At 40.8% G+C, this 27,365-nt stretch overlaps 1 protein-coding gene across 1 annotated transcript in view; it reads right to left on the reverse strand.

Moving 5' to 3' along the window:
- Positions 1 to 27,365, reverse strand: part of nell2a (neural EGFL like 2a) — a gene marked incomplete at its 5' end in the record, with an annotated part of 218,220 nt that overhangs the window by 112,750 nt on the left and 78,105 nt on the right. The window contains 3 exons of the mRNA XM_080438099.1: positions 17,121 to 17,249; positions 18,453 to 18,558; positions 26,390 to 26,481. Of these exons, the coding sequence (XP_080294225.1) occupies positions 17,121 to 17,249; positions 18,453 to 18,558; positions 26,390 to 26,481 (327 nt within the window). The remainder of the gene's footprint in view (positions 1 to 17,120; positions 17,250 to 18,452; positions 18,559 to 26,389; positions 26,482 to 27,365) is intronic.

Here is a 27,365-nt window from a genome sequence, read left to right on the forward strand (position 1 = left end):
CACAGTGAGCAGCTACCTAGACCTATGTAACAACAATGCACAACATCCTTGTTGTCGGGGCGGGAAACCTCTTATCTCCGTAATTTAACTTTTTGGTGTTTTTTCGTAAATTAACTCCCCTACTTGATCATACTACAGCGTCACACAAAAGTATCAAAAGTAGCAGATCCGCAAGCTCGAAACGCGGCGCGAAGCGACGCGTTTTGAGCTTGTAGATCTACTACTTTTGATACATTTTGAATTTGAATCCTGAAAAGTTTTAGATATGAGGTTTCCACCTGACAGAGACAACATACTGTGGATCAGAATGGGTGTGTGCACGCTACGTGTTTGTGCGTGCGTGCATGCTCTTGTCGACCTCCATGAACAAGGCACTTGGAAGCGCAGTGGGGACCTTTTTTCAAGTACCCACTTTGCAAATCTTTAAATCATCTTTAAATTATGCCTAGTAGACGGTAGACACCCCTGGAAAAAGAAAAATGATATTTGTAAGTGGGGACTTAAAATGTGTGTGACTTTAAACACTCCTACTCAGCACTGCCTCTGTAGGTTGAAGCTCTGTGTGTGTGTAATTTGTGTGTGTGTGTGTGTGTGTGTGTGTGTGTGTGTGTGTGTGTGTGTGTGTGTGTGTGCATGCGTGCGTGCGTTGAGGGGGTCGTTAATGTGTGCAACACATTAAACACTGGTGCAATATGCAAATCTTGCATTTGAAAGTAATATTTCATGTCTCACATTAGGGAGCATGCTCATCTGCATGATGTGGTTAAGTGTGCCCGCTCGTGCGTGCATATACTGTATATGTGCGTATACGCACAGCGAGAGAGCGAGAGAGAGAGCGAGAGAGAGAGAGCGAGAGAACAGTGGTTCCCAACATTTTCTGGATCAGGGCCCACTTGAAAATTTCTATAGCGTTTTGAAATTATAGTATCTATCAACGTTATCTATCATTATGTTACTTTTCAGGATTCAAATTCAAAAACAGCAAAAGTAGCAGATCTAGTAGTAGTATGATCAAGTACGGTGTTAATTTACACAAAAAGTGAAAAAATATGGAGATAAGAGGTTTCTGCCCGACAGCAACGATATATCATTTATGCATTTGGGGGGCCGCTTCTCAATATCCTCGCGGCCCACCACTGGTACCCGGACCTCGCCGGTTTTACACTGATTCCGCTTGGGATAATTCGGTCATTATTGATAAATAAATCCCGACAAATCATCCTGTCGGGATTTATTTCTCAATAATGACTTATTAAATTAATTAATGAATAGACCCAAAAGTAACAACAAAACGAAGTATTTCCTTGCTTACGGTAATGAAAGTATTCCATAAGCGTTTGGTTATTGTTTGGTCTATTTCTCGCTTCAAATGTTTTCAAAACATTCTTGAGAGCAATGTTTAGCTGTAAATGTGTGTTTGTTTACATGGCTGTCATGTCGGATACAGAATAGAAATCGAGCAGCGCAGCAGGTGCTCTGAGTCTTTGATTAGACAGCGGTCTGTTATTGAGGTCTGTCATTATTCAGAAATAACGCAGCGCTGAATTCAGCGATTGACCAATCGGAATCAAGCATTCAACCAAGCCGTGTAATAAACAGCGTTAACAGGCTTGTCCAACGATGTGCAGCATGAAGTCAAACCATCAGCCACGACATCAGGGCAGTGAGGGACACGTTGCTCTCCCTCACGCCTCTCAGCCTGCCCCGTGGTGGATATGCTGCTGGCGTGTGTTGAATCGATAGGACATCTTCAATCAATCATCTATCGCTCTGTGACAAAGGCCAGAGGTGGAAAGTAACCAATTTACTTGAGTACTGCACTTATAGGGATTTTTTTTTGTATTTGTATTTTGGGATACTTATGACTTTCACTCCACTACATTTCAAAGACAAATATTGTACTTTTGACTCCACTACATTTCTAGGAAGGGAGAATATACATTATGAATTAACCACCTCAGCCCCATTTCAAATTCAGTGAAAATAGCATATCTATACTTTGTAATTTGCACTTTTTAAGTATTTTTAAAAGCAAGTACTCCAGTACTTTAAAGGACGATTTCACTCATTTTAAACCTTACTTCACATAATTGGTCCTCACTAATGCTCATTATAATATTCATTATAATATTGTCTACTCGGTCTGTGGACAGTTCAGAAACCTTCCTACAGTACCGGTGACATCATCGATGGAGAATCCAAGCTAATAGAAACTTGCCGGCTTTCTATTCTTGGAAAGTTTGAATGTTATAATGGAAGCCATTGTTCTCGCGGTAATAAAAAATAAATAATCTTATTTAAAAACAACAAAAGAAACCTGCCTAACGATGATGTCACTGGTAGGCTTCTGAACTGTCCACAGCCCTCCTCTGAGACACAGACAGAGTAGAAAAAGATTGTACCATAATTATCATGAGCATTAGTGAGGACCAATTATATGAAGATATGGTTGAAAATGGGTGAAGTCGTCCTTTAACTCAAGTACAAATGTGACTGATCAACTTTCACTTGTAGCAGAGTAATATTTGACCAGTGTACTGGGGTTGAGCATTGGTGGCAAAAGTCCTCAGTACTTTTTTACTTCAGTAAAAGTATCAATACTGCAATGTAGAAATACTCTGTTACAAGTAAAAGTCGGGAATTCAAAATTTACGTGAGTAAAAGTACAAAAGTATCCGTATCAAAATGTACTTAAAGTGCCAAAAGTAAAAGTACACATTATGCAGAATTTCCATTTCACAAGTTTTCAATACAAAACAACATACAATGTATACAAATCTTTTGAAAATAGACGATCTACAATCTCACAATTGTGAGGTTGTAGATCGGCTGGTTAATGTATGTTTTGTAATAATACAAATCTACAAATTAACTACCGTAATTTTCGCACTATAAGCCGCACCTGAATATAAGCCGTAGCAGCTAAATTGAATGATTTGTACATATATAAGCCGCACTGGACTATAAGCCGCGGGTGTAAAATCCATAGATTTAGGAGGTCCCCTAGTGGCCGTTAGCTGTAAAAATCCATAGATAAGCCGCACCGTTATATAAGCCGCAGGGTCGAAAAATTTGAAAAATGTCGCGGCTTATAGTCAGAAATTTACGGTAGTTACTAAAGTTCTCAAATAATTGTACAATAAAGGTTATTTGATTTCATTAAAAAAAATGTGCCTCTGAGATTAGTGGAGTAGTGGAGTAGAAGTAAAAGTACTGAAAAGTGGAAATATTCAAAATAAAGTAAAAAATACCTCAAAATTGTACTTGAGTACATTACTTGAGTAAATGCACTTTACTCAAGTACTCAAGGACACTAACGCGTGGACTGTTTATTATTGTTTAAAGCGTCTGTCTGCGGTAGCGTTCTACTCAAGTACTTTTACTTTACACCACTGGGGTTGAGTATATACTTTGTCCCGGCTGAATCGATAGTACATGTTCATCAATCATCCATGGCTCTGTGACCAAGGCCAGGCTCCAGGCCAAAGGGGTCTGAACAAACAGGCTGACGCAGGGGGGACGCAGGTGGCTGTGTGACAGCGATATGAAGTGGAGAGGAGGGGACCCAACTGTCTCATGTGACATTTGAAGGGTGTCAGCCCAGGATTGTGTTATTTACACTGGAGGTGATTGTCTTTGTGGAAAAAAGTCTGCTTTGGTGACATTTCTGCAGGGGCTACAGAGGTGAGAGTGCGTGGGTGTGTGCGTGCGTGTGCATGTGTGTGTGTGTGTGTGTGTACTTGTATATCTATATGTATACTTCTGAGGGCCAAAATGTCCTCACATCTACAGTAGAATTTGAGAAAAAGTGAGGACAATCTTCCCTGTCATCACAGGATAAATTATAGTTTTATGGTTAAAAAGGTTCTTAGAATTAGGCTATTCATTTTGGGGGTAGGATTAGGCATTAGAGGTAAGGTAAGGTATATAAATGCACCATTTATCGAGCGTGCGTCTCGTCAAGCTACAGTTGTAGCTTTGTACCTTTGTGTCTGGAAGTTGAACCCAGCTCAACTTCAATTTGTATCTTTGTATCTTTTGTAGCTTTTGTAGCAGCTACAAAAGCCGGATGTATCTTTATGTCGCTCGATTCCATTGTATTCTTTGTATCTGTCCGTGTGAACGCAGCAATATGCCTAATGTATACTTTGTTGCGGGTGCCACGCACCAAAAATAGCCACAAGCTCACAACATGGCGCGCAAGATGTATTGTGAGCTTGCAGCTCTGTTATTTCCGGTTAGGGTTAAAAAAAAAAAGAGGCATTTATGAAATTGTCTATCGTGTTGATGTCCTCGCAAGTATAGTAATACAAACGTGTGCGCGTGTGTGAGCGTGCCTGCGCGCGCGAGCGTGTGTCTACTGTGGTTCCCGGGTCATGGCGGTAGGCTCGGGGCTCTGTGTGAGCGGTGATTGGATTTAGAGAACAGACAGCATCCTTCAGTCATTGCCATTTAGCCTGCCTCCACCGTGTGACATTCATGAGACTCTCTCTCTCTGGCCCGCCATGCAGCGCTACAGTAAGTGTCTCCAGGCTCACTAACACTAAGTCATACACACATCGTCTGGTCTGCTGTCGGGTGGAAACCTTGTATGTCCAAAACGGTTACTGTTCAGGAAAGTAAGTAGTGTTCTAAAGCTACTAAATACATGCTGATGGTGTATAATATATGCCAAGCAATGCCATACATTATACGGTGATCTATTTTGATTATCTTATTAGTATAGAACTAATACTGACTTTTTTTGCTCGTTTCTCTCTTTTTTTTCCTTTACTATACATTTTTTTTGGGGGGGGGCTTTTTCTGCCTTTATTGATAGGATAGTGGGCTGACACTAAATGGGGAGAGAGATGGGGCGGTGACACACAGCAAAGGTCGTCAGGATCGGAATCAAACCCGCGACACGCTGTTAAGCTGGATTACCAGCATATGTGGTATGCGCCTGGACCGCTAGGCCAGTGGGCGCCCCAATTACTATTATTATTATTATTATTATTATTATTACTACTATTATTGTTATTATTACCTGTAGTGCTACATTGGACTGAAGGAAGCCAAACAAATATAGGTTTTACTCTTATGTACCTGTTCACAATTAATACACTACAACATTGAATGGAAAAAAAAAACCTGTGTTCCAATGGATCCAATGTAGTTATTATTTAGTCACAAGCTCTTGTTAATATTCAAGACACACTTAACCACTTTCACTTTAAAAATCGGCTATTTCTTGCTACTTTTGCATGACACTGTAGTATGACGACGCAGGGCATTCATTTACGAACCAACACAAAACGTTGAAATGTGGAGATAGGAGGTTTTCTGCGACGACATGCAAGTGTGTGCTTAAAGCGAGTGAGAGAGAGAGAGAGATGACACTGCCACTTGCCCCTGCCCCGTGGGGGTCCTCCATACTCAAACCAACCCACCCAGCAGCATGAAGGCAGAACAAAGACGAGAACATGCAAAAGGCCATGTAGAAAACAAACAAAAGGGTCGCTTTACACAAAGAAAAGGCCTCTCCGGTTCAAGATACCGCGATAACGAGAGAGTAAAGAACAAAGATGAGCCGGCTGGAAACGGCGAGATAAAGCGAGGCCTGCAGACACCCACGTTGACAGGTGCACACAGGTCAAAGATATAGGGGGGAGAGAGAGGGAGACACAGAGAGAGAGAGAGAGAGAGAGAGGTTACACAAGGCCAGTGTGTAGCACAGCCTGCATCAGGAGAGATTCCTCTTTCTCCTATACAGTACAGTAGCTATTTCCAGCCCGTGTGAGATAAATCCATGTTTCTGTTCCGGATGGATTACAAATTAAGGGGTACCCCGAACCTTAAGTTACCTTTGGATCGTCTTGTGCGGAAGATTGTTATCGTTTCATTTGGAACTAAGGAACTAGACTTACTCGGGAGCGTGGGAAGAAGGTGGTTACAAAGGACATTGGGAATTGTTTGGGTTGGGAGGGGATATGTGAAATAATTATTGATTGTTGATGTGTTTGTTGATTTATTTTGTTTGTTAGGGAAAGAGATCGGGACCTATTTAAATCCCAGAGAGTATTTTATTTACCGTTTGAACAGTCAATTGTTAATTTGTGTGGCTTCTATTTAAAAGAGCATTTAGCTAAAAACCTGCCGATCCCGTCGTTTTTCCTTTTAGTTGACGGTTATCCTGGCAGAGATAAAGGCTGATGGTTACAAATGTGCTCTGAAAATGCGCGCGGCCCACCCAGCGACGACCTGTTACACTGAGGCCGAGCCCCTAGTAATCGGTTGTCTAGGCAACCTGTAAAGGGGAACAGGTGATTCTAGCAGAGTAGCAAGGGAGGAACTGAAAGCACTTTATCACTGCTCTCACAAATAGACGTGAGTCAGACAGTAGGGAGAGGGGACATGGTATGTTATTATTATATTTATTTGTTCATTACTTTCAAATTGTAATTATTGTGTGCCCTCAGCTAACCTTGCAAACCACAAATTATTGAGTGAGAGAGAGAGAGAGAGAGAGAGAGAGAGAGAGAGAGAGAGAGAGAGAGAGAGAGAGAGAGAGAGAGAGAGAGAGAGAGAGAGAGAGCCAGCACAGCCTGCAGAAGGGAGACAGAGAGAGCTAACGCGATCTCAACTAAAGCAGACGTGAACAAGAACGACAGCTGCAATGCCAGGAGTTTTTACACCTCTGTAGTCTACTAAAAGACAATGTCCTGCTATAGACACTAACCATTCCAACAACAAATAAAGTACAAATAAAAGCACTGAATCAAGTAAGAACAAAGTAAATTTACAAGCTTGTTTTAAAAAGCAATAGCTGGCGGAGTTCTGCACTCTGCGGAGCGCACATTTCTAGTTGAAATTGTGACCGGTCTGATTGATTGCTATGCCTTCATCCCTTAATAAATAGTATAAATAGCATTTGAACTTCACTTTTAACAGAATACAATATAACATAATAGGGAACTTCTATAATTAAAAAATATCTCCTTGAGGCAAAGGGATATTTGACACAAAATGAATTATCAACAACTGTTCCAACATGCAATCAAATTAGGACAGACCATTAAGCAAGAGATAATAAATGGGGAGCCGGTCATTATTGAAAAATAAAGGCTGATTTTAGTTGGTCTTTATCACCCTGAAGGGTGATATTACACAGCTTATTACACGGCTAATAAAGAAGTCAATAAATTGACCCAAAAGTACGTAAGAACACACAGATTTGATTGATTTTTAAAAGGATTTCATTGCATACGGTAATGAAAGTAGTCTGTTCATTTATGCCAGGTGCGTCCAGTGCAACTCTATCGGCTCTGAAAACACCGGTAGGAAGTGTTGTTACTACATTGTCCATTTCTCTCCTCAAATGTTTTGAAAAACATTTTTGAGTGTACTGTTTAGCAGTGGTGGAATTAAAAATGTACTTGAGTAAAAGTACAAAAGTATTGGAATCAAAATGTACTTAAAGTACTGAAAGTAGAAAGTATCCCATTTCACAAGTTTTCAAATGTACAAAATGTATACAGATCTTTTGAAAATAGCAGATCTACAAGCTCACAATGCGTCACATCGCAACGCATTTTGAGCTTGTAGATCGGCTATTTTCAAATGGCCGAAATGTACTGTATATAGGGCTGAAGTGGTTAATGTATGTTTTGTAATAATAATCAAAATCTACAAAGTAACTAGTAACTAAAGTTTTCAAATAATTGTAGTGGAGTAGAAGTAAAAGTACAGAAAATTGGAAATACTCCACTAAAGTAAAAAATAACTAAAAATGTTACTTAAGTACAGTACTTGAGTAAATGTACTTAGATACTTTACACCACTGCTGTTTAGCTGTATGACATTGTGTGTTTGTTTACATGGCTGTCATGTTGGTTATGGCAAAAATCTAGATTGATATCAGATTGATATGTAAGCCAGGTGCTCTGAGTCTTTGATTAGACAGCGTTCTGTTATTGAGTTCAGAGGTTATTATTGAAAAATAACAGACCGCTGAATGCAGTAATTGACCAATCAGAATCAAGCACTCAACCAAACCGTGTAATAACTCTAACTAACAGAGAGAAGCAATACAACCATAATTCAGCATATAAACAGTGGACTCATTTAAACTGCCAACTAGCTCATACCACACAATGAACTCCTCTATAGTTCATTTAAGTTAGAGTCGCCACTACATCTTAGAGGCAAATATACTTTTACTCCACTAAAATTATTCGAAAACTTTAGTTACTAGTTACTTTGCAGATATAAATTATGACATTATAAAACATACATTAACCACTTTAGTCCTATGTTATACCCAGGCTATTTGAAAATAGCCGATCTACAAGCTTACAACGTGTCGCGATGCCACACGTTGTGAACTTGTATATCTGCTTTTTTCAAACATTTCAGTACTTTTACTTTTGGTACTTTAAGTATATGTTGATGCCAATACTTTTGTACTTTTACTTAAGTAATTTTTTTATTGCGGACTTTTACTTGTAATTTTACTTGCAATACATTTCAGTATTGATACTTTTACTTAAAGTAATACTAGGTAACGTTTTCAACAAAACTAAAGTTAAATTGTATATCTTTTGTGAGTGGCAAAAGTTTCACAACACCCACTCCATGAATCTCACCCCCGGAAGCCTTTTATTTATACATTTTCTATTGAACGATGTCGGGGGGGACTTTCCCGGGAAAATGACGTCATCTGGCCGGAAAACGGAGGCGGAAATGCACTGGTTTCCTGTTTGGCCAGGAACTACCGCAACGGTTTCCTGTTTGGCCAGGAACTACCGCGCTAATAACAAAAAGGAACCTCACACTGATTTTAACACATTGGGTGCCAGAGGTTTATTAAAATATTATATGTTGAGTGCCTGCATTTCTTCCATCCACTTGCGTTATACGTTTCGTGCTGTAGAAGCCCCGACGCGGAAGTGCATGTAAACAAAGCGTGCGTGCGAGACGGCGGAGGGTCCCGACTAACGCCTGGAACAATAATATTTCCAACGCGATCCTCCATTGCAGCGTGATCGCCGATCGAAAACGGCTCGTTTCCACCACGTTAAAAAGAAATGGAGATATTAAGCTTTTAGTCAAGGAGATAACATTGAAAACGCCGACCGGAAGGATTTTTGACATGGAGCCACCTCCAGCCTCTTCTTCTCAGAAACTCCTTGGGTGATGTCAAAGTTTCGTTTTAGCGCCCCACGTGGGCCACTCGTATAAAAATAGAATTGGGTCAAAAACGGTCCGGACCGTTTTCGGCACTTCTCGTTTGGATCCTCAAAAACGGTCCGGACCGTTTATGGCACTCGATGTGTTAAGAGAATGTAGAATTGGAAGATCGAAAAAGAACAGAAAAAGAAAGCACAGCTCATGGTAACTAATGCTCCACTGGCTAAGAGAAACGATCCGCAGATAGTATAAAACAATTAAAAGAACGCTTTTTGAAACGCTTCCGGTGAAAACAAATGGAATTCTGGGTAATCGAGGACTACGGAAATTGTATGCAGTGACGGTAGTGACCAGCAGAGGTTGCTAAAAATCGTTATTTGTGAATCTGCATTGTACAACTTTAAGCAAGACATTTGAGTACTTTTTCTACCACTGCATTCAACACACTGAAAACTGCAAAGAAAAGGAGACCACATGCATCAAAAGAGGGGAAAAAATCACATTATGTAGTCGTGTACGCTGTTATGATGTAAGAATTTACTGTAAAACAAAAACAAACAAAAAAACACTCAAGTCTTCATTGTTTTCCAGTGACCCTGAAAGGAGAGGCTTTATAAAGTAGGACATTTGCCAGTGTGTGTCTGTGTTGCTGGTACGCTGCAACACAGTGGAAATGAGTAATGGTATTATTGTAACATGCTGAACTGTACTGATTTAGGGACAAATCACACAATGTGTCACTTCTCCACAGCGCGGCCCTCTGTTGTTTGGTGCTTGAAAAAATATATAGTTTTCATTGTGGGGCCGATAATAGGAACTTAAAGTCAGTGTTAAGTGGTCAGACGGGTGGTTCGCGAACTCTTTCGAGATTTTCAAGTGGCCGCTGAAAAGGTTGAGAACCACGACACACACACACACACACACACACACACACACACACACACACACACACACACACACACACACACACACACACACACACACACACACACACACACACACACACACACACACACACACACACACACACACACACACACACACACACACACACACACACACACACCTATATTTGCCTCTAAGATGTAGTGGAGTAGAAGTATAGACAATTGGAAATACTACAGTAAGGTAAAAGTACCTCAACATTTTACTTAAGTACAGTACTTGAGTAAATGTACTTTACTCAAGGCACTCGAGAAGGAGGCATTCTTCTTAGGTTTGAGAGAACAAGAGCAATACTTAAAACACACGCCTGTATTTGCTTGCGCTCGTGTGTGTGTGTGTGCGCGTGCGTGCGCGCGCGCGTGCGTGCGTGCGTGTGTGTCCATGTGCACACACACACACACACACACACACGCATGCACACACAAAGGCCCGGGTGAGTATCCCCCTGAGCTCGCCCTTCTGCTGCTTGTATGAAAAATTTACACAGCAGTGATCTCATGGTTCTATTCTGAGCTCATCTCTAACCTGGGAGTGTTTTAAAGAGCTAGTATGTGTCTCTGCCGGTAGACATGTTCATCTTGATGTGTGTGACAGTTGTCCTGAAGAATGCTGCATGTGCAATACATGTATAATATGTATACTGTATGTGCATGGATGCAAGGAGACATTTATAGGCCTAGTCTGCGTTCAACTTGTAAAAAAATAAAACAGAGGGGGACATTTTCTCCACCATCTAAGCCCTATAAAATTCTTTGTAGATCAAATAGGGAAAATGGCCGATCTCCCAGCTCCCAACGTGTCACATCGTGATACGTTGGGAGCTTGTTGGTCTGATGTAAAACAAAAAACAACACAGCCACGCCACAGGGTATAAGTACAAACTCGAGTGCACGGCCCTTACTCCTCCCCTTTAATGCCTTATAAGGCCATAACTCCCCCCTTTTTTTGCCGTGTGTTTATAGGAGTTAAGCTCCTTACACACCGGGGGCGATTTTTTCATGCGAATAATACGTTTTTTTTTTTAAACCTTAGAAAGTCAATGCAAGCTTCCACGGAGCGAAAAAGCAAAGCGAAATAGCGTCTTTTATTTATTTGGAACGAGTCCGAATTTTGCGTATATTCGCATAATCGCCGGTGTGTAATAACCTTAAGTGTTACAAACACTATCAAAAACGTCAATCTTGACAATTTTTAACGATTCAGACAAATTTGCCCAAAATAGGGAAGCCTGGGTTAAAATACATTTTAATTAAACTGTTCAATTATAATATTATCTAACATATCAGACAAGTCTACATTTCCCAAATAGAAATATATATATTTGTATTCATGACATGAAGCAGGGATAAAATATATCCCCAGAGAAGATAAAATACTAATAATAATGAATAATGAATGAGGGGACATATCAAAAGCAGAGTCATGGATTTCCATTCCACTCCCACCAGCTACTCTATATTGAACCCTGGTCTTACTACAGCATATGTGACAGTATGTACATATGTTATACAATAGGCATTATGTATGTATACAATAGGCATGATGTGCAGGTGCATGTGTATGTGACCAGACTGTGCAAAACACATTTGTACACAAGAGAGCATGAGAGCGAACAGAAGAAGTGGGTCTGAGTGCGTATATATACTAGCTTGAACTCGCAAGTACACCATTTCTATTTCATGCTCTCCCATCTGTGTTCTATACATAACGTTGCCTGCATTGTTGGGACTTTCTCATCTCATCTCTCCGATGCCATTGCATTGAAGACTCCCCGAGAATGGAAAGCAGCCACTTTCAATCATCTCTCTTGTAAGACTCGCCTTCTCCACCACTAAATGCTTGTGTCTTTTGGTCCAGTCTATTACAAGAATACAAACACTCACTCACACCCTCCCCATGGGGATCTGCAGTACAACTATTTCGGCAGAGCAGGCCGGCCTTTTTTCTTTCTTTCTTTCTTTAGAGAACACACAAACACTCCAAAGAGTAAGTGATTTCCAGAGACACAGAAGAGAGAGAAAAAAAAAATCAATTGCCTTTGAGAGAAACAGAATCAGCAAATTGAGTCCATTCCAGGTTCCCTGTGTAGTCTCTTCACAGACACACACACACACACACACACACACACACACACACACACACACACACACACACACACACACACACACACACACACACACACACACACACACACACACACACACACACACACACACACACACACACACACACACACACACACACACACACACACACACACGATCCAATTTCATGGCTACTCTTGAGATGAATAGTGCTGGTCTGTAGTGGCTGTGTTGAAAGTTGAAGTCTGTCTGTCTGTCAGTGCTTACTTTCACACTTATAATGCAATGGGTTTTACTCCGCCAGTCACCTGCAGTACTTCTGTGACCACAAACTGCTGAAATATATCGTTGCTGAACCTCCTATATCCATATTTTCACTTTTTCCGTTTTTTCCCTAAATTAATCTACTCGATCATACTACAGCGTCACTCAAAAGTATCCAAAATAGCAGATCTACAAGCTTGAAATGTGGCGCGAAGTGACGCGTTTTGAGCCTGTCGATCTGCTATTGTTGCTATTTTTTCATTTGAATCCTGAAAAGCAACAGTTTTGGAGATATGAGGTTTCCACCCGACAGAGACGATATTCGGCAAACACAGCTGTTGCAAAGATAATCGCCAAAACAAAAAGAGGCAAAGCTAATTTAGGAAAAGACAATACTGTACGTCGCTGGGTGTCTTCAGTGTATTTTTGTATGGGATTGAACCCAACACAGGATACTCCACAAACAATGACTCATTTATCAATATTTTTTAAAACTGTGTGTAAATGTATGCGTCAACGGATACAAACTAACACATTCTGACACGCATAATTTATAAGACACGCGTAGACGCATTCATTTGTATCCCCATGATGAGTATGTTGATACCATCATATAAGCTATACGTCCAATAACCCTACAGATATTGATAAATGAGAAAACCTTGAATGACAAACCCCACATTGTTTGCATGAATGCATTCACAAACAATTTATGGTCCTCATTATATGATCATACAGCTCATGTTTGATAAATGTGAGGAGGCCCCGGTAAAGTCCAGCCTTGACATGATGACGCAAATTAACAAAACAAAATAACAAATCAATTTTAAAGCATTTACTCTGACCCCTCACTGCCCTCAGTGTAAATGGGTGGTTAACACCATTTGCAGAGATTTATCCACAAATGCAATGGCACTGAAGGTCAAAGTAATAGCTGGATGATGGCTTTCTCACACGGAACATAAACATGACCAGGTCGGTCCTTATTGAAGTGCTAGTGGGTGAAGAGGCGGTAGTCAGTGTTGCCAAATTTTGCGAGAGAAATAAACATCCAGGCTACTTTACAGAAAAAGTACCCCCAAGTCGCTTATAATAAGCAGACATGGCAACACCTGCGGTATAGTGTGTCGTATAGTGTGTCAGCCTGCAACCCTACCTGCATCCCTCTGCTTTACTCCCAGTCAATGTAAGCAGACAGCCCACATAATAGCATCTTCAATTATGCAGATTATCTTAATAGTAATTATCTGGCCAACTGTTCCTATTCCACATGTTAATAGACGATGGAAAACGGGCGGCTCATGTAGGATTTCTACTCATTAGGAGTACAGCAACAGATGTTCTAGTATGTGCAGTAGATAGAAATATTCACCTCATCTGGAAAGAAATATTCACCTCATCTGGACAGAAAAGACAGTGAGTGGTTGCGTGTGGGATATACATAAAAGTGGGCAAAGAACACATGTACAGGCATACAGAAGATGTGATCAAACTAGTGCACGCATTGCGCGCAAGCACGCACACACGTATTGAGCACACACACACACGCACGTATTGAGCACACACACACACACACACGCACGTATTGAGCACACACACACATATTGAGCACACACACACATATTGAGCACACACACACACACACACACACACACACACACACACAGTCGGCAGCAGGTCATCTGTCAAAGATCTTATGCAGAGATGTTGTATGTATAGTAACTTTGATTGCATGTCAGAGGGATGTCCTATCTATTTGATTGGATGGAAGAGGGATGTTGTATCTGCAGTGCAATAACTTTGATTGGATGGCAGTGGGATGTCATATCTACAGAGACTTTGATTGGATGGTAGAGGGACGTTGTATCTTTTTGATTGGATGGCAGAGGGATGATGTATCTATAATAACATTGATTGGATGGCAGAGGGATGACATATCTACAGAAACTTTGATTGAATGGCAGAGGGATGTTGTATCTACAAGTAACTTTCTTTCACGATAAACTATGGCCAAAATAACTTCTAATAATCACACCAGTTATATAGCCTAAGGGGAGAGTTTCTGCTGAAGTACTCTGAAATGATCAGTGGTGGGGAAAGTACCGTTTTTTTTTAACTTAAGTATCCGATCTACAAGCTCACAACGCATTGTGAGCTTGTAGATCGGCTGTTTTCAAATGGCCGAAACATATATAGGTGGTTAGTGTGTTTTGTAATAATAATCAAAATCTACAAAGTAACTAGTAACTAAAGTGATTTTCAATACTTTTAGTGTTGAAAATAGAAATACTCCAGTAAAACACTTGAGTAAATGTACTTAGTTACTTTACACCACTGGAAATGATCGTGCAGACACTGTGAGTCCCAACAGTGTGTGAGTGGAACACGTCTCATAGCTCCGCTAATAGCGAGCCGTGTGAAATAAACGGCTTAACGAAGCATCAACACGTGTTTTCCAATCATCTAAAGTGGAGGGTTCCCAATAGCAATCTAGTAAAACATCATCTATTCTCATAAGACAACAGCACAGCAACGATCAATCACACACTGTGGTCTAGTGGAGTGTACAGTATGGATGGAGATAGTAATGAATGCCTTAACTGGTGATGAACTGCCCCTCTTTGCAATGGCCCTCCACTTGTGAAATATCACTCCGTCGATCCTAGCAGTCCATTTCAGAGGCGTCATTTCATAAGCAACTAGAGGCTGGCAAAAAAAAGTGTCCGCTTAAGCCCGATTAAAAAAATAGCCGGTCTACAAGCATTGCGATAGTGAGCTCGTAGATCTGCTATTTGGGGAGACATTTTGGGAGCTTTCAACTGCAATGACACGCCCAAAATAGGGAGGCCAGTTTTAAAGGGATTAATGAATGTATGGAAGAAGTGTCTACTGTCTATAAGTGTCGATATTGTTGCAGATTAATCTGCAAAAAAATAAATCATTCAGAGGTGAAGGAAATTATGCATAAAAGAACAGAATTTTGAGGTTAAATGCAAATTGCCATTCACTGGAACCCCCAATGACGCCTCAGAGCATTGTGATGTAAATGTGGCTGAAGCAGGGTTCATAACCATGCTGGATTGACAGGTTAGAAGACACAAACAATGTGGGCGGCTCGGGTGGCGCAGGGGGTAAAGAACCTGTCCACCACCACCACAGTGGAATCTATAGGGGCTCAAACCCACTGCGGTGCATCCGGCTTGGCCCGGGCATCTATATAAACACAACTGCCATGCTGGGGAGAGGGGAAGGCAGGCGGGGAGGGCGATCTTTGTGTCACTGCGGCAGTGACTCATACGGGCTAAAACAGTGCCCCTGTCAGGCACTAGAGTCCCCCCGGTGGGGGCTCCTCACTGGCTGGGGAGCCAATAGAGCGTCGCAGTTCCCGCCCACTTCCTGTTTTTTTTGGTGCCGGAAGAAAAAACTCAATGCATTTTTCCATTGACATTTCCAAAAATATTTATATCTATTAATTTAAGCCTCGAATCAAGCCATCATGACATGACATGAATCATGACCATAAACGTTTGATTCTGTGATTTTTTTTTTGTTGAAAACGGCAAAACAAAGGGTATTTATTAAATATAGTATATCATATAATTAAATATAAAATTAAAAAAAATCACAGAAAAAAACATTTTATGGTCATGATTCATGTCATCTCGTGATGGCTTGATTCGAGGCTTAAATTAATAGATATAAATATTTTTGGAAATGTCAATGGAAAAATGCATTGAGTTTTTTCTTCCGGCACCAAAAAAAACAGGAAGTGGGCGGGAACTGCGACGCTCTATAGCGTCAACACAGAAATCTGCGGGTAGAATTAATTTGCGTTTGGCCTGGACCGCTGGCGTAGCAATCCAGGCACCTATACGCTCAGTGTAGTCTGACAGCGTGTCGCGGGTTCGAGTCCCGATCCCGTCCAAACATCAGAGAGAAAGAACCCCGGTTAACATGTTTCAGAAAGCCAAGACGGATCACAGCAGCTCTACCACGATCTTGTCGTCTCCGTCGGGTGGAAACCTCATATGACCCAAAACTGTATGCCCAAAGAGTGGCTCAGGGGTAGAGTGGCCGGTAGAGCGGCCGGATGGCAACCGTGAGGTTCCCAGTTCGATCCTGGGTTCCCCCAGAGTTAGTGTCTAAGTGTCCTTGAGCAAGACGCTGAACCCCTAATTGCTCCCGATGAGCAGGTTGGTGCCTTGCATGGTTTCCTCCGCCATCGGTGTGTGAATGTGTGTGTGAATGGGTGAATGTAAGGCACAATCTATGTAAAGCGCTCTGGATAAAAGCGCTATATAAATGCACCATTTACTGTTACTTTTCAGGATTCAAATTCAAAAGCATCAAAAGTAGCAGATCTACAAGCTCAAAACGCGTCGCTTCGCGCCGCGTTTCGAGCTTGCAGATCCGCTACATTTGATGCTTTTGTGTGACGCTTTAGTATGATCAAGTAGGGCGTTCATTTACCAAAAAAAACACCAAGAGTCAGAATATGGAGATAAGAGGTTTTCTGCCCGTCGACAACGTTATAAAAGAGCGCACACACACATTGACATTCAATAATGAACTATACCGCACTATATTCACACATTCAGCAACTCCTGAAGGACAGCTCTATAAAAGGGCAAGGTTTATGGTTCAGAAACGGTGCCTTACCTTCACAGTAAGCGTTATCGTCCCGCAGTGGGCGGAAGCCATCCTTGCAGACGCAGCAGTCCCCGGCCTCCAGGTTAACGCAGTCAGAGTGCTCCGCACAGCCGTGGCCCTCTGCACAGAAATCATGACCTGCACAGTGACAAAGGACACATGAGACCATGGGTTGCCAGAGAGAAATGAGAACAAGCCCAAAAGAAGCGACTATAGGCTACGGCTATTTGAAAATAGCCGATATACAAGCTCACAATCTACAAGCTTGCGTTGTGAGCTTGTAGATCCGCTATTTTCAACAAAAAAATAATAATAATCTTTTTATATTTTTGAAACATTTTAACACACATTTTGTATGGGGGGCGGGGGGGGGGGGATCAAGAAACCTGATACGCAGGAGGAGGGGCTGAGGGCAGCAAGAATGTAAACTTCAGTTCAAATGGCCTTTTTCATGTGATAATGTGGCGTCTGAGGTGAAGGCTTATGTGTGGCTATTGTCTTGAGGTGATAATGACCGCTGGCTGTTGGAGTTTCGAAGTAATTCACACATTATCACTACTTAACAATAGAGCGGTTATTTCATTCTGCGACCACTCGCTCATAAGCACGCATGTGCTCGTGCCGTGCGTGTGGGAGGGAATAATTATAGTATGCCCTCCGGAAAAATCTAGAACACACCACTGAGCGCAACATTTATTCGGCCAGTGTCCACAACTATGACCTTTCCTCAGAAACGCTGGGGGTGCATACATTGTTTGTATAATATTTGTCTCGTCTTATTTTGACAGTGAGACTGGAAAAAGCTAAAAGCCCCAATGACTTTGCTGGACTTACTTTTTCTTAAAAAACTCATATTGAGTTTGGCTATTTTCAAAAATGTCTGTATGTAAATAGGAATATCCACAAGACGTTTCAGGATTTATAGAGACATTTCAACCAATTAAAAGCAAAAGAAAGGCTAATTAAGTGAACATGGTATAAATGCAGTACTTGGGAGAGTGGGATAGAGAGGATGATGTATATACAGTTAAATCATAAATCTCACCTTAAAATGTGTTTAAAAAAAACATTATGTATCTGGAGCAAATAAAGATGGTCAAATAAAGACTTATATAATAATGACATACTGTAATAACCACTTAAACCCCGCATTCGTATTCTGGGAAAACGTTCGTAGAAAATAGCCGACAGACAAGCCCATCGCGACGCGTTGCGAGCTTGTTGATCGGCTATTTTCTATAGAGATATTTCATATTGAGCGAAAACTAAAAAATACACTAGTATAGAGCCCTGAGGGACTCCGCCCAACAACGTATGGATGATAATAATCGGTCTCGTTACCTCTGCAGACTTTGCAGCATCTGCCAGGTACGGTGATGTGTTCAGACTCTGGACAGCTGAGCTGGGGACAGGGTTCACTGGGGACCACCCGGTGCATGGTCCTGTCCTGGAACACATCATCATCATCATTTATTTAACTCACGACCATGTTCACATGGTATGGAGCACAGACTCATAAATAGACAGTATACAATACATAACAATTTGGTTTTTAAGTCTGACGTCATTTTGTAGTCCGACGTCACGTCCGGGTCCAAAAGGCACCACTCTTCATTGTAAACAAACATGGCGCTAGTATTCTTGCACTCAAACAGAAAGTGGAACTCATCTCCAACTCGGTTGTCATTACATAAATTGCATAACACACACACACACACACACACACACACACACACACACACGTGGAAAGTACATTTACTTATACATTTAATTTATTTATAAGTACTGTACTTTTTTTTTTACTTTACTTGAGGCTTTCCATTGTTAAATACAATACTTCTACTTAATCACTACATCTCAGAGGCACACATTGTACTTTTTTGTACTCCCCTCAATTATGTGGTAGCTTTAGCTACTCGTTACTTTGCATATTTAGATTATTAATATAAAACATACATGAACCACTTAAGCCTCGACTCCCATGCCATCTACCTCTACTTAAATATATCTGTGTGTGTGTGGGGGGTTGGGTGACTAGAGACGGGTGTGGCGACTAGTTACAGTATTACGGGTCCATTTGGTTTCATTTTACACTCTCAAGAGTTAGATTATTGTTAAACATCTGCATTACTTAATTTACAAGGAGTCTACACAATTAGAGAATGTAGAATAACTGTTTGATCAACGTTTGCCTGTTATCTCTCCTATGGTACCACATCAATACAGCATGGAATTGTGGACAACATCTTATTCAACGATAACAAAATATTTGTTTTGGGTCCGAGAGTCTAAATCTCATTAAATGGTGGTCCGTGGCTCAAATGCCAAATAAATAATGGACCTTAGTATGAAAAGGGTTGAAAACCACTTATAGTTGCTTCTATAAAGCTCTGCCCTGTTCTTCATTCCTTGACCAGAACCTGTCTGATTCCTGTCCCGTTGTCTGCTCTGCTTTTATGGCTCCTGTCTGATTCCTGTCCCGTTGTCTGCTCTGCTTTTATGGCTTCCCTGGACCTCGCCTCGCCTGCTCAGCCAGCCTAAACCGTGGTCTCAAGTTTTGGCCAAATCCTTTTGTTTGACTTTTTGCCTGCTTTTGCCTTTTTTCGCATCAAATGTGACATTCTGCATAATACGTACTTTTACTTTCGTACTTTTAAATATATTTTGATGCCAATACGTTTGTACTTTTACTCAAGTAACATTTTGAAAACAGGCCTTTCACTTAGCCACAAGCAACTCTTAGATCCTATTTTTTATATCTGGAATCTAGAGCAATACCAACCCTTGACAGCCCATACATCCAAACAGAAAAGCCCTATCTGATTGTATTAAACAACGTTAAACTAACCAACATTGTAGCTGTACGGAAAGCTTGAATTATTCTCTTTCTATCTGCAAAGTTTTTGTTTAATAAAAATCCACCGTAGAGACATGTTATGAGCTACTTTCTGTCAATAAATTCCATGCAGGTGATTATTTTTCTTCCAGCACGGAATTAATCAGATCGAACTTTTCTGTTTGGATGTATGGGCTGTCAAGGGTTGATATTGCAACTCTAGATGCCAGATATTAAAAATAGGATCTAAGAGTTGCTTGCAGCTACCTTTTACTTATGTAACAGAAGTATTGTTTTTTAATATTGTGGGATTGGTACTTGAATATTTCTTCCAGCACTGCACACAATCCTCATGAGCTCCTTCCTCCCCGTCTCTGCACTGCTGTCCTTCATTGGATCAGGTCTGAATGTAATTATGAAGGTAATTATCCATCTATTGTGTAACTATACCTCCAGCTCTCTCCCTGTCTGTCTGTCCATCCTCCCTCGCTTGTTTCATTACAACCCAATTACCTTGACAAAGTTACTGGTCAATAGCGGTGTTATTGTACCGCCACAGAGAAATCGTTGCTGTCGGGTGGAAACCTTGTATGTCCCAAACCGTTCCTTTGTTATTGTTAATTTAGAAAAAGAGACATTTAACCCGTTCAATCCTGGAATGCATCTACAAATGTCTTCTAAATCCTAACAGTTTTCTGAAAAATCTATGTTGCTATAATTTTTCTCGAACTTTTTCATGTCAAAGACCCCCAAGATGAAATGCATTTGGCCGCAGACCAAAATATTTTGTTCCAGGGACCCCCAGAAGCAAAGATTGTACAAATGTTCGCTTTGAAAAAATATATATTCATTGCGATTTTTCCAGATTTTTCAAAAATAGCAGATCTACAAGCTCATAGCGCGGCACTCTGTGCCGCGCTATGAGCTTGTATATCTGCTATTTTTGAATAGCCAATTAAATCTAAAATGACACAGATGCTTTCCCAGTCTTAATGGGTTAAAAGTAGTCAAAATAGTAGGTAAAATAGCCAATGTACGAGCTTGTAGATCGGATCTACAAGTTCGTAGATCGGCTATTTTAACTACTTTTGTGCGACACTCCTGTATGATGAAATAGGGCATTAATTAAAAAGAAATTATAACATAAAAAGTTGATATATGGAGATAAAATGTTTCTGCCTGACAGCGACGAAAATAAACCTTTCCCTCTTCTTCTCCTCTCCTGTCGTTTACTTTGAAGGATGCGGACGGCGGTTCCGTGATTCGTCTTAATTAACGCAAACGATTCGACAATCCTCCCCGAGTATCAATCTTGTGGAATTGTCTGTGAGGTGCGGGTATGTTTAGAGAGAGAGAGAGTTTAAAACTTGATTAGGGAGTTCCTTCTTTCCCAGCATGTCTTTGGCATTTTGCATTCATTAACTTTTCTGCTAGCGCTCAGATTAATGCCGGTTCAGACTCATTAACCCATAAAAACCGGGAACGCATCCGTGTAACCACTTAAACCACTATCTTATACTTTGGCTATTAAAAAATAGCAGATCTACAAGCTCATAGCGCGGCACCGAGTGCCGCGCTATGAGCTTGTAGATCTGCTATTTCTTGAAAAATCTTGAAAATGTGTGCAAATATTTGAATATATTATTTTTCAAAGCGAACATTTTTAACTCAAATCTTTGCTTCTGGGGGGTCCCTGGAACAAAATATTTTGAGATGGGGGTCCGAGGCCAAATACATATCATTTTTGGGGTACTTGACATGAAAGCTGTTTGAGAACCACTGATATTATAGCAACATACAGTTGTAGAAGACATTTGTAGATGTGTTCCCGGATTGAATGGGTTAACATCAGACCCAGCTGACTATGGGCACAACAGCTCTGCCAACATGTGGTGCGGGCGGATTATACAGTCCAGAGTTAACCACTTAAACCCCATACTGTGTTGTTATATAGGTACTTATAGCAGTGATTGTCAAACATTTGCATGTCAAGGACCCTCAAATTAACATTTGGCCGCGGGACCCCCATCGGAAAATAGTCTGTACCATGGGATCCCTGGGGGGCCCCGATTAACGAACTCTATAGGGTTTATAAGTGGTTAACAAATGCTCCTCTCAAGCCAGAAGCAACATTGACCATATTCACACAGAGGGTTATGTTGTTCAGACTTCCCTATACTGTAAGTTCAACCCTCCTGTCATGTAAATATACGGTAGTCATGACAGTAATTCACTTAACCCGGCACTTTGACTCTTGTTCATTTACATCTTTCAGCGCACGACAGATCACTAAATACTCTGGCTGAGCAAAACGTGCTACAGCAGGGTGTCAATTGAATTCTCCAGTCCAGTGGTGGAAAGTAACTAAGTAAGTTCTGTACTTACTGTAAGTACCAATTTGATGTATTTTTACTTCTACTATATCTCAGAGGCAGATATTGTACTTTTACTCCACTACAATATTTGAGAATGTTAATTACTAGTCACTTTGTAGATTTAGATTATTATTACCAAACATACATTAACCACTTCAACCCTATGGCTACTTAAGCGACGCGTCGTGAGCTTGTAGATCTGCTATTTTAAAAGGATTTTATACATTTTGAAACTTGTGAAATGGGACATTCTGCATAATGAGTACTTTTAATTTGGTACTCTTATGTATATTTTGATGCCAATACTGAAGTCAATTTTGAATACCAGACTTTTACTTGTAGCCTAACTGACTATTTCTACATGGAACATGGTGGTATTGATACTTTTACTCAAGTAAAAAAAATGAAGTTTTTCTTCCACCACTGTACAGTATCAAGGTCTGCTAAGAGGATTTTAAACCCAGGAAATCCTATGGCTTGTTTCCAGTACAGCCATATAGGCTTTCTTGGGTTTAAAATCCTCTTAGCAGACCTTGTATCGAACTGTAGTTTCCTGTGTTTTTTTTTGCCAACTGCTAATAAAGTATTCGATCAATCAATCAATCAGCCTTTGAGACAATTTCTCCTAATTGAGTCAGCATCTGGAAGCCAGCGCAACCCACCTGTTAATCAAGAGATACCTGAGGCTTAGCCGCAGTGTCTAGAATGATACACCTGACCAGTTCTTCATCACAAATCACTCTGCATTACTTAATCACTTAATGCATTGCATTCGCCAGATGGCAAGGCAGGGCAGGGCGGGGCGATGCACTGTTTTTTCTCCGCGACAATTCATTTGATCACATCGATGGCCGGGGCGAGACCGCCCTGTTAATCAATCACAGAGGAAAATGTACAATTTGCAGTTTGTGCAGCTCGTTCGGCTCGCTCGGCTTCCATCATAACAACAAGACGACGGTATTGGACAGCTGTCTAAAGCTGGGGCTGCTTATTGGCACCACACCTGGACCATCTGTGTCTGCAGGTAGAGATGACAGGCGGTATACCCACTATACCCAGGCAGATCAAAGGAACCCGGGGATGGGGGAGGGGGGGTGTGCTGTCAATCATGACATTCTGCTGCAGACTCCTAGCTAGGCGAAAGCCTTTCCTCTGACAGCTGTTTGTCACGCCTCTGATCTGTGCTCTGCCTGCTGGCTCTGCAGCCATGGTGGGGGGTGGGGGGGCTGGGTGGGGGGGCTGGGGGGGGGGGGGGTGGGAGGGTTCAACCCAAGCCTGCTTGATAAGTTGTTTGATAACTTCTGAGGGACTTTTATTTTTAGAGCATCGGCCTCGAGATTGATAGTTCATTTACAGTGTTACAAATGATGGGAAGTTAACCCATTCAATCCGGGACTACGAGCTTGTAGATCAGCATTTATTTTTCACAAAATCATGAACATTTTTGTGTAAATCTTTGAATATAATCTTTTTTTTACTAAAATCTTTGCTTCTGGGGATTCTACAAATGTCTTTTTAGGAAAAAAACTTATGTTGCTATAATATCAGTGGTTCTCAAACTTTTTTCATGTCAAGGACCCCCAAAATGATATTTGTCCACGGACCCCCCCCCATCTCAAAATATTTAGTTCCAGGGACCCCCAGAAGCAAATATTTTAGTTAAAAAATATATATATATATATTCAAAGATTTGCACACATTTTCACGATCTTTCAAAAATAGCAATTTTTTTAATAGCCAAAGAAATCTAAAATGACACAGATGCGTTCCCGGATTGAATGGGTTAATGCATAAATTCCAGACTCCCAGTCTCTCAACAGTGGTAATTTGGTTTGCAGCAATAAAGTATAACATATGCCAGTGGATTCCACACGGCTGTGCCGGGAGACAGGTCCAGGTGTGCCTCTGGGATATTGTGACAACCACCACATATTATTATTGCAACAACTATATGAAAAGTAATGAGTTATGTTTTAATTGACAAGATGAGTGCTTTGTGTGCACTAACTTTCCAACACAGGGAAAATAAATATATAGCCACTTTCCACCCGACAGAGAGACGATATCATATCATAGCGCAGTGTTACGGGAGATGGTTTTCAAACTCATCATTGTATAATTATTTAATTGTATAATAATAATATCATTGTATAATTGTACAATTATATAATTCAGTAGAGAGTGACAATCCCTTGATCTGAGAAGGAATCACATTACTTTGTTTATAAAGTGCTACTTGCTAAACTCCCTTTGTATTCTGTCTATCATAATCTCAAATCACACCGCATGACTTGCACCGGATTACAGGATTGTGTTATGTTGGAGATTCCTCCAACCAGAACCAATGGTGGAACGTATCTAAGTACATTTACTGAAGTACTGTGCTTTTTTTAAGCATACACATTTTGAATACTCAAGTAATGTAAAAACAATTGTGCTTTTACTTGAGAATTTAAATTGTTTTATGCTGTAAACCTTTCCTCCACTACAATTATTTGACAGAAGATTTAGATTAATACAAAACATGCATTAACCACTTACATAGGCTATTCAAAAATAGCCTATGTACATTCATTGTAGATTGTCTATGTCCGAAAATGCTTGATATGTTTTTTGTTTGTATATTTAGTATTTCGATGGCAATACCTTTGTACTTTTACTCAAGTAAAAGTCTGAATACAGGCCTTTTACTTTTAAAATGCATAAAATAATGTTCTTAAGGTAATAGAGCCTTCAGTGTGTGTGCTCCATCTGTATGGAACAAATGTCAGGAGAGTTTGAAGCTGGATTGCTTCGTCCCCTTTGACGCTTCTAAAGATTCAGCGTATTTGATGCTGAAAGAAACCCACCTGCCTGGAGTACAAATTGTCATGTTGTCACTGAAGTTTAACTAGAAAAAGTGCTCCCCGGAGCACAGGTCTCCGCCAGGTCAGGTAGGTTATTGTGGGCCAGCAATGTTCGGAATTTGCCAATCAGGATGGAATATGAAAAATCAGACAGATCTGTCTTGATCACTGACTAAAGAGAGATAATGTATACCGATTTGTGTGGTGTTTGGACAAAATTTGTAGGAGTAATATAAAAAAAAATTATGCAAAAATCGGCGTCCTGGTGACGCTATAATAGGGCAATGTTTAAAGAGTGGCATCTGTTCCTCAACGTAGTACGAAAATGCGTGCAAAGTTTCACAGCAATCGGATGCTGCATTCATGATGTGTGGCATTTTGTTCAAAACAGGCCACTCCTGCAAACTTTAGATGTCAATCTTAGCCAATCAGGATGGAGTATGAAGAATCTAACAGATCCCTCTTGATCACATGCCTATAGAGATCATGTGTACCGATTTGCGTGAAATTTGGATACAATCTGAAGGAGTGATATCCAAAAATGTGTTTTACATAAGTGGGCCTACTGGTGGCGCTATAAAAGGCCGATCTGAAGAAATTGGGGCAGAGATTCTGCTCTGGCATCCAGGGAGTGTGGGTGCACAGTTTTGCTGCCATCGGGCTAACAGTGCTGGAGATTAGCTGCTCGCAGACAGATGGACACACGTCTCTGTCACGCCTTCGGCCTAGTGGAGATAATGAATGTATTTTAGCAATTGAGTTATGAATTGTGTAGCCTAATTCATGTTCTGGGAAATTGTATTGCTGTAAATATTTCCCATTTTGTATGCAGCGCTCCATTGCCAAAGAGACCTTGGTCTCAATGGACTGAAATAAAAGATTCACTCAATCAATGTATGAGTGTGTGTGCACATGGATATGGTAAATAGTCTGCATTTCTATAGCGCTTTTATCCAAAGCGCTTCAACATACAACGTGCTTAACATTCACCCATTCACACACCAAAAGGCATGGGGCGACCATGACTCTTGACATGTTTTGGGTGCCCTTGAGGCTGTCAGAAAGAAAGAGACAGAAAGAAAGAGAGAAACAGACAGACATACTTCCCCTCTTACCTCCTGAGCCGCCGGCGCTCATCATGTGTTTGTTGGAGAAGTAATCTCTCAAGACAGATTATATTTTTTTAACTGAATGGGTTCCCAGATTGTTGAAGGGACTTACCTTGCATTCAAACAGCAGACACCTCCCTGAGGAGTCCCGCACCGCCTTCTGATCCCCTTCCACCAGCTCCTCACCACCAAACTGGCACACAGCTAGAAGCACAAACACACAGGTTTGTATTACTATGCGTGTGAGGACATCAACATTTAGGACGGTGGTGTTATGAACGCCATTTAATTATTTTGTTTTACAGTACGCCTAAAGCTAAAAAATAGTCAGTCCACAAGCTCACAACGCGTTGTGCTATAAAACCAGGCATATCTCTGACTCTAACCCCTAAACCTAACCTCTAAATACATAATGCTAACCCTATAACCTGAACCTTTTCCTAATTGTAAACCCTAACTTCAATCGTCTTTTAACCATAAAACAACCATTTATCTTGTGAGGATCAGGAAAATGGTCTTCTGGAGATACCCACGACCAAGCTCAAAACAAAGGGTGCAGTGGTTGCTCCTACACTGTGGAACGCCCTACCTTTGGCTTTTAAAAAAATGCTGAGTCAGTTGACTCAGCATGGTTTTAAGAGCATGCTAAAAACGCATTTGTTTCGTAAGCATTTTGTCTCATTTGACTCACTTGTACAGGTCAATGTTTTATTTTAATCCTTGTTGTATTGCATTATTACTCTATTTTGTTATTATACCCTGTTTTTTACTTGCTTATATTGTGTTCCATTGTACAGCACTTTGTAACATTGTTTCGAAAGGTGCTTTATAAATAAAATGCACTTATTTACTTACAATGTGATATACTTGTTATACAAACACGCACACACACACACACTTAAATGCGAACAGTGTGTGCTACTAGATACTAGACGTTTCACTCGTACACTCAAAATTCAGTTTTGCGTAGCTGCATTCTGTTGACTGCCTCATTTTTGTATACGGTTCTCCACATTAGAGCTAATGTTGCATCTATTATGGCAAACCTGTCCTGACATCTATGCAGAAAGAGGACCTTGGATGATGCT

Source organism: Gymnoscopelus braueri (genome assembly GCF_963280865.1).
Source record: "Gymnoscopelus braueri genome assembly, chromosome: 9".
NCBI classification, from domain to species: domain Eukaryota; kingdom Metazoa; phylum Chordata; class Actinopteri; order Myctophiformes; family Myctophidae; genus Gymnoscopelus; species Gymnoscopelus braueri.